Source organism: Rhinopithecus bieti, unplaced genomic scaffold (assembly GCF_001698545.2).
Source record: "Rhinopithecus bieti isolate Rb0 unplaced genomic scaffold, ASM169854v2 scaffold_31787, whole genome shotgun sequence".
NCBI lineage: Eukaryota > Metazoa > Chordata > Mammalia > Primates > Cercopithecidae > Rhinopithecus > Rhinopithecus bieti.
This window is the reverse complement of record NW_016814655.1, coordinates 137880-147027: the sequence shown is the minus strand read 5'-3', so window position 1 is coordinate 147027 and position 9148 is coordinate 137880. Positions and strand designations below refer to the sequence as shown.

The following is a 9148-nucleotide window of genomic DNA, read 5'->3' as shown; positions in this document are numbered from 1 at the left end:
CCCCCGCCAGTCACCCACCACCCAGCCCCAAACCACCAAAGGCCCTGGAGCAGAAGGATTGATAGCCCATGATTTTGTGTCTCAACAGCTCCCGTTACTCTGGTTAGGGAAATACGACTAGAGGCATCAATCTATTGGTTCCAGGGCACAACATGATTAGTTGGTTGTCTGATAACATGATTCTTATTAGCACTTTCTTTAAAAAGTGTACACGTTGTACACACTGTCACTGTAGGGTCATTAGTCAGCAGGGAGAAACCAAACAGCCCATCCCAAACATCCTCCCAGGATAACAAGATGACACACATTAATAACCCCCGGAAGCCACTTGTGGGGATGGACAGAGGTGAGGGTTTCAACCCAAACTGCATCATGGAGTGAGTCATTGCCAAGTAAAGTGTCAGTGACCTGACAATGGGGTGAAGTGAAAGGGAGACCCCCAAGAAAAGTCATTCATATCAAGAGTTCCCCTATCACCCCATCTGCACTGAATTGTGGAGTTCTTTAAAAATTAGCCAGGCACGGTGGCGGGCACGGTGACGGGCACCTGTAGTCCCAGCTACTTGGGAGGCTGAGGCAAGAGAATGGCGTGAGCCCAGGAGGTGGAGCTTGCAGTGAGCAGAGATTGCACCACTACACTCCAGCCTGTGTGACAGAGCAAGAATCTGTCTCAAAAAAAAAGAAAAAAGAAAAAAAGAAAAAAAAAAAAAGAAACTCAAAATAAACCCATTCAAAATGAACTTATATAAAAAACCCATACAAAGCATGATTTAGCAGAAACAGCTTTGGTGCCAGAAAGGGCAAAAATCAAATCCCAGCTCTGCCACCTGCTAGCTGGGTAACCTTTGGCAAGTTGTTTATGCTTGACTTCTACAGCTTTAGAATGAGGACAACAATATGTAGTTCATAAACTACATATTCTCACATTCTTGTGAGAATCAAGAAAAATCATGTGGTGATGTTCCAGATCATATTTCTGGGGAAGCTGTTCACTAAATTGGTGGTTATTCATATTAATATTGTTAAAGGAGACTTCTGTTATAATCAATATGTCTTATGTAGACAGAGTTGTCCCTGATGTTCAGCAAACTTTCCTTTGCTCTCTTCTTTCACTATCACCCCAAAAGTTAGAAGTAGAAAAAGCTATAGTTGGTAACTCAATTATAATCCTAGAGCAAGTAAAACCCATTAGCATCAACAGGCAGTCCTTCAGCTTGACTACTGCTGCTCCAAAATGTTGATTAATACTCTAGGTTTCCTATATGAGAAGACATAGTGAGACCACCTTTAATATTATTTTTAACTAGCTTTTATCTGCATAAGAAAATTAAACAGAGGAAGAGATAGCTGTACCTCCTTTCTACCCCAACCACTATTGCAATAAACCCAGTCATAAGTAGTCTCATCTCTGAAGTTCATTAGCAGTGGAATATATATGGCAGACAGGTTATTACTAGGAACCTCACTTCCAGAAGGTCCCATCATCACTCTTTAAGGGAACTTCAGAGGTTTAAACAATGCCAAGAGCATGACTTTTCATGAGGCTACTTGTTTTGAAGCCCAAGACAACAACTTGAAAAGCGGAACCTAGAACTCAGGAGCTCTACGGCCATTATTCACTCTTCTGCCCACAATGGAAAACCTTATGGACACAGGTGCATGGGCTTCAGACAAACCACAAGGCTAGGGTGCAGCTGTGTTCTAACTCTTGCCTGTGGCAAGCCAGCAGTGGGCCAAACCAAGAATCACTCCTACAGTGTGACCAAATGTTATTTGACCTTCTTCTTCCACTAACTGACCTACTTAATAGGAACATCTTGGTTTCTTTATCTGAGAGTGTAGATGACATTTGTCTTTCCTATCTTATAGAATTGTGGTGAGAAGAAATACCTTAAGTAATGGAAGTAATGTGTCGATCTTTGAAAACTGAATCATTTTGCAAAGAGAAAAAAGGGCTATAACTGATCTAAAGTGGTATAAAAACATTCAGGAGTGCTATAGAAATAGACACAATATCTTTCATATGTGTGTAAAATCTCACATAGGATTTCCGACAGAGCATCCACGTCCTTTTTTTATTCCTATCTACATTCTAGGATAAGCTGTTCTTTCATTCTAAACGTTGCACAGTAAGATTCCACCTTTGCTTCTTGCCAACTGTTTGCTTACTCCATCCATACAATCGGAGCAGAGTTTGAGCTCCTTAACAGGAACCACTGCACTTTTATGGAGCCTGGGTTCACCTCGCAATGAACACATCTCTTCTCTGCCATCCCCTTTAGTCACTGCAGAGACGCTGTTTGGCAGTTTCCCCTCCAGGAGACACAAGTGCCTTCTCTACACCTTTTAGCCACAAAATAAGGGCCAGTAATTGAGATATACACAAAAACAGGACAAATATTTTACATACATTTAGTGACTGAATATAAGCTGGCAGGGAGCCAAATCAATTTATCCTCAAGGCAGCCTGAACAGTGATCTCTCTCATCAGCAACTTAAACAAAAGAAAGTCCTTTTGTGAAAACTCTGTGTGGAAAATGTCAAGGTAAAAATGAAATGATGATGACTCCAGCTAAGATTTAATGTGCAAATAAGGGCAGTCATGTCTCTCAGTGACCATAAAGGTTTTTATTTTCCTACTGGGCTTGGAATGTACCCAAATTTACTACAAGATTGATGTGTATATATTTTGCTTAATTCATATTTTTCAATCATTCCTAAGGTTGAAACTTTAGTTAAACATAGTATTTAAATAAAGTAATTTAAATTCCTGGATATAAAGAGGAAGGTTTACATCTCTCAACTTTTAGTCATGACATCCATTCAGCTAAAAATATCCTTGTAATCATCTCCAACTGTTACTTTCAATCTTCTCTACACATCAAGGTTTGTCTGAAGTACATACTCTACAATCCAGTTTGAAGGCCACCCCAGCAAGAAGATGTCCAACTCTCCTCTGACCTCCTACAGCATGTTCTGTCCTCAGAGAATGCACATCTCCCGCTGTCTCTTAAGAAGTTTCTTTGTGTACAAGACCAAGAGCTCATTGAGGGCAGGAATTATTTCTTTTCATCTTGTGTAGCACTTCACAAATATCCGTATGCCAGTGAATGACAAATATTAGGAACTCAATAAATACTTGTTGAATTAAAACTAAATATAATAATTTGTGTAAGCCTCTTAGCATAATGCTGACACATAGCAATTACTCCTAAATGGGAGCAATCATTACTCTCATATATAAATGTGATTGGTGTATCTGCTTTTTTGCCCTATCTTATAAATTTCTAAGGCGTCTCTTTTAAAAAATGTGGATATAGTTCTGAGAGTCAACATTCATGTCAATGATCGCTAGAAAATCTCATTCAATAACTAAGAGATTTTTACTTTCCAATTTCACATTAGGGTATTTTTTTGGGGGGCGGGGAGGTCCAAAGATAGCAAGTTCCTTAACATGAAGATGTAATACAACAAACCTAATAAACTATGTTTTGCTGCAAACCATGTGCCCAGATTGACATGAAGGCCTGCTGGGATCTCAAATTACTTGATTTTCCTTAAATAGATATGCATATGAACTGAGGAAAAAGGAAGAATCTTGTGAAATAAAAGGTTTGTTCCCTTACAGGTCAAGGGTATAGGTCTTTGTGTTATTTCTGCATCCCCAACACTCCTAGTGCACTTTACTTAGTAAATACAGTAGGTACACAGTATCTGTATGAACAAACTACTAAATTAGTTTTGACCTGTAAAGGATTTTAGTCTATTAGCGCCATTTTACAAAGGATGAAATTGAGGCCACAACATTTCAACATGCTATGACTACATATATAATTTTTGTATACAGCCAGGATTATAACCCACAATTCTTAATTCCCAGTAAAGAACTCTTTCTTCTCATAAGAAAAGTAAGTAGCATTTATTGAGTATTTACTATGAACAAAGCACTTTGTATCCACGATGTCGCCTCTTTAGCAAAAAGCCTCCAAAAGATATACTATCCCCATATTTTAGATGGGGAGACTGAGGCTTGAAGAATTTAAGTGACTTACTCAAGGCAATGTGCTGATTTAGCAGGACAACTAAGATTCAAACTCAAATCTGTCTGATTTCAAACCCACTGCCTTCCAAATCACACCACATTAGCATTCATATAGCATTAAGTACTGAGAGAAGGAATTATGTAGGCTTGCTAGATAAAGCTAAAATCTTTTATCATTTTACTTTTTAAAAGGTCAGCACCCCTCCCACCAAAAAAAAAAAAAAAAAACTGTATCAAAATGTATAGCCAAGTCAAGCATTCATAGCCAACATGTCTATAATATCAGATTTGTCATTACATTAGAAAAGGAATCTATTCTTGAAGAACAACTGTGCTGAAAGATGAAAGATCGCAGGTTACCTCTTGCTCACTGAATCACCAGGTGCAGATTCCACATCTCACTGAAGATGAAGAGGTGGGTGGATGAGAGAACAACCAAATCACTACTTAAGGTAAAGAGTGCAATGTGACAGGCACGTGTTCATGTCCTCGCTTTTCTACAAGAAGATGGAGCTTCCAGCTAAGAGTACATCCTCCTCCACCATCATCAGAAATCAACTCAAGACAGGATTATCTAAAATACAGATTCCAAAAGGTCTGAGTTTTTCTGTTCTATTTTAAAGTCCATTGTACAAGCGACCTTCTGTGCAGTTTGGGCATAGGATCACTCTGGGTGACAGTCTCTGTTCTGCCATTGACCCCCTGTGTCTATTTGGCAATTCATTTAGCCTTCTGGAACCTCAGTTTCCTCCTGTATGTAATGACAATAATAACACCTACTCATGACATTTCTGTGAAAAATTAAGTGAGATGATGAATGTAAGGCATCTATCCCAGAAGTTGGCCCAGATTGGGACTCAATTTATTCACTAATGTTGGAGGGTAAATGTCAAATCCCAGAACAACTGGAAGCAAAGAGGTACACAGAAATCAAGCAGTCCATCACGTGCTATGAGAAATGTAACATTAAAGATGTCATTATGGCAAAATAGAAGTCAAGTAAAACCCTCTGTTAACACATCTTGTAATATAATTGCCAGTGAGAAAGGGGCAGAGTGGTGAATTGAAATACTAAACTTAACTCCGGCATAAAAATATGAAAAAGAGATATTAACACTCATCACCTACTTACTACCTACAAAGAATTTTATAAAGATTAATGCTACAGCACTTTAAAATCCCTTAGAAATAAGGAATAAACACATACACCATTATGCATACATATAAAGGCAAATATATATTTTAACACTCTAAGGATTACTATATAAATTTAGATCAGGGCACAGCATGCCTGGGATGAGTAGGGTGGGAACAATATGTTCTTGCTTACGACACCAAGCTCATGACAAATGATTCATACCCAGCACCTTTCATGCCAGAAGATCCCCCCAGGTGTTCCACCAACTCTAGCAACAGTTTCCATCAATCGAGACTGCAGTACAGAGGAATCACATCACACCCACAGATGAGGCAAAACAGACATGTCTTTATACAACTGCTCAAGTCCAACAGCTGAGAGGGGGCAGGAAAGAGAAGGGAAGGAGGTGAGTGAACCATCCAGAACTCTTCACCAGATTGACAGGCAGCCTATAATTACCATGCATTTGCACCTTGAATGCAGGTGTTGTCATAATCAGAGACTCTTCTTAGCAAAGGCTTTTTGCTAAAGGTGAGAGGGGTTCACAGGATGTGTGTTGCCTGTGGCCCTGAATGGGTTTGGAGGCAGATTTATAGGGGAGGACATCTAAATGTGAAAAGATGAGAGTCCCCCATGCCCCCCACCACTCCAGTCTGGCCCTCGGGTTTAAATTAGTGGATTTCCCACTCTGGGGTAAAGTGAAGTGCCGTTCAGAGTACCAAACAAGTGTATGAGGCTTTAAAGTCACGCTGCCCTCTTAGGTACAGCCTGGCTCCTAATTATCTGTAGTTAATCTGACCGGTACAGTCTCCACTTCAGAGATGGAAAAATCCACAATTTGCCTCGGTCTAACCACAAATAAGCAGAACTAGAATTCAGGTCTCCACTCTGCTTTGCATTCTACAAAACTGCCAAAAAAAAAAAAAAAAAAGTTTTTTTATGCTTTTTTTCCTTTAAAAAATATTTTAAACTTTCTCTGAGTCTGGTCCAGATACGTAGGACTAGCTTTGTTTTGGAGGACACAGATAAAGACTATTTCTCTTTCTCCACTGTCTGTATGTCTATACTTACAAAAGAAAAAGAAGAAACACCGTTGTGTGTGATGACCAGAGAAGGGACTGGGTCAGAAGAGGTCTTTATGGAATAAGAGACTTCAGAGGGCAGAAATCTCACCTCATTAGTTAACATGATTTGAGTGATCAAAACTTTAACACTCATCACCTTATTTCCTACATTATCTCAGACTTGCCTGCATGTTCAATGCCCTGACCCTAACAAGCCCTACTAGAATTATAAGCAGCATTTATTATTATTTTTTAATGCTGGCAGTGCTTGGCGCCATTTCCTAAATGGAGGTTAAAAATTTGCCAAAGATGTATTCTACTTTTCTCTTTCTTTCCAAGATCTTTCAAGAGATGAGCTAAAAAAAAAAAAAAAGAGGTCTAATGGGTGAGTGATATTTTACGGCTTGAATTACATTAAAAGCCAGAAACATTTTGAGTCCAAGGTCTTTTACTTCTTAATACAACAAGAGCTAACATGTTTGATGTGTTTAAAATCTCCCCTCAAAGCCAGAAGCTTTGAGTTAATCACTTAAAGCAGTGTGAAAGTTATTCAATCAGTTTAAGAAGATTTGAGTTCAAATTAGAGGATTAATTTTAGTGGCTATGATACGAAACATAAAATAGTTAAGGTAAGGAATGAGGGCAAGGGTCTCCAGAACTTGAATGGAGAGAATTTCAGCTTCATTTATTTGATCAAACCACTCCTGAGAACCACATAAAACCACAGCCTCTGTCGTGAAGGAGGAATTGTAGGGAAAACCCTGCTACCGCTCTCAGGACAGATACATCAATATTAAATATTATCTACCATGATTTGCCTTAATACAATTTATATCGATGTACCCAAGGAATTCATGATGACAGACTAGCATTTTAAAATGTTCACAACTCTCATTTAAAAGCTGACAATGAGCACAACTCACTAAAGTGGCACTTCTCTGGGAAGGTTTCTGGGAATTACATCACAACGGAAAACGTTTTGAAAGGTACCAGAATGTGTAGATTGTGCATATTACAAACACTACAATCTCAATTACCTGGTCGAAGCTGTAAAACTTGAAAATTTTTTCCCCCATTTTACCCATCCTTGGTTTTTATGTTCTTGTCTATGTCTGGAGAAGTTTCCACACTTTAAAATCATTGTTAGTTACTACAATCAAAGCTGGTTCTTTATTATTTCAACTCACTGAAGTTTTCAGGTTCAATTTAAATGGGAATAGCTCCCTCAGATTGCAGACAAGCAAGCTTTTCTGAAAATCTAAAACCTTTCCTGATATGACCAAAGCTCATGGACTTGCATCCTAAGTCCCCTGGAATCCAGCCTCCTGGAATTGAGCAATCCCTTTCCTGCCTTCATAAAGGGAATGTTAAGTCTTTATTTGTGCTCTTCATTAGAGGAGGTCAGGCAATGGGGGAGAACAGGGAGTTGTTGTCACTGGCATATATCTGATTTTCCTGAGACTGACCATGCCAGAGAACAACCGCTCATTCACAGGCTGGAAAGCCCCAGTTCTCAAAACACACTCGCTTAGTGCTGTTAGAAGATGCTGGAGAGTTCCTGTCCTGAAACTTGCATCCACTTGGTCCCCCAAAGCAGAGGATACACTAAAGAACACCTTATACTCTCCACTGCAGTTCTCCCTCATGGGGAAGAAGGGGTTAGGAGCTCTGCATGAAATTAAAATGAAATAAAATAAAACGCCTACATACATGGGTCTTCTTAATCTTCCTTGAGCCAGTACATAAGTCTGGCAAGTAAAGGGAAAGTCACTTGAGGGGATGTCAGCCTGCCTGGAAATTTAACCCTTTCGTCTCTATATTAGGAGAACTTTAACCCCTCTGTTTGCCTGGTCTTCAGTTCCACACACCAATGCGACCAAGGCAACAAGAAATAGGGATTTGACTCCTCAGTTTGAAACTGTGGCATTTGGAGAGGACTCTGATGGTGTTGGTGGGAGAGATGGGGAGGCTGGTCTCCTAACAGGTGATGTTAACTCTTGGGGGAAGTGGGCAAAGACCAGTTTGCAGCATCTCCCAAGTCCGGAAACCCTATTTCCCCCCAATTCTCCACCAGATCACACAGCCGACTTTAACCCTTTCCGTCCTTCCACCCCTTTGCCCTCAGTCCCATTCTACTCACGCTGCTGTTGTGGCCAGACCAGTGGACCATGGCTTGGTTGTGTGCTGAGTCTCCCGTCAGAGCAAACGTGGTGCTGGTCAGCCTCAGCTCCTCCATCCGGAAGCGGGTGGCTTTGTCCGGGTCCCGCTCCCGAGTACCAGGCTCCTGCTGCCCTCCATCTCTTAGCACTCCCCAGGGGCTCCGACTCGCGCCCTCTCCCCGTTCTGCCTTCTCCTGATCCGCACCGCTCCGTCTCCTCCGGCCGGAGCGTGCAGCAACCGCCACGGATGCCCCAGTGCCCCGAGCCCGCTCCAGGGACAGCGCTCGGTCCCCGGGGGCCACTGAGAACAGGCGGCGCACTACGAGGGGCAGGGGCGTGGCAGGTGCCCTGCCTGGCGGACCCTGGTGAGAAAAGCCCCTAGGGGTCGAGGCCGAGCGTGGGGCCGAGCTGGGGTGCGGCGGGGGGCAGCAGGAGCCGCCGCCGAAGACGCCCGGGACGCAGAGGACCAAGAGCCCCGCGCCGGCTAGGAGCGCGCTCAGCCGGGCTTGGAAGCCGCCGCCGGCGCCAACTTTTCCCATCGCGGGAGCGAAGAGCAGCGGAGAGAGGGTCCCGGACCGAAGGTGGCGGCGCGGAGCTCGGCGCTGGCGGCTGTGGGGGGACGGCGCTCAGGACCCCAACTCCATCCAAGTTGGGCCGCGGTGGGGGCGGGCGGAGGCGGCGCCAGGCAGGTGGCGGCCGCTCGCCCGGGCTGGGCTTGTGCCGAGCGCGGGTCCGGACGGAGCGA

General features: G+C 42.4%; 1 protein-coding gene across 3 annotated transcripts in view; it reads right to left on the bottom strand.

The window, feature by feature from the left end:
• Positions 1 to 9127, bottom strand: part of SORCS1 (sortilin related VPS10 domain containing receptor 1) — a 608036-nt gene extending 598909 nt beyond the window's left edge. For all 3 annotated transcript variants that reach the window (XM_017851824.1, XM_017851825.1, XM_017851826.1), the window contains exon 1: positions 8385 to 9127. In XM_017851824.1, coding sequence (XP_017707313.1) covers positions 8385 to 8942 — 558 coding nt within the window. In that variant the 5' untranslated portion in view covers positions 8943 to 9127. The remainder of the gene's footprint in view (positions 1 to 8384) is intronic.
• Between the last annotated feature and the right edge of the window lie 21 nt (positions 9128 to 9148).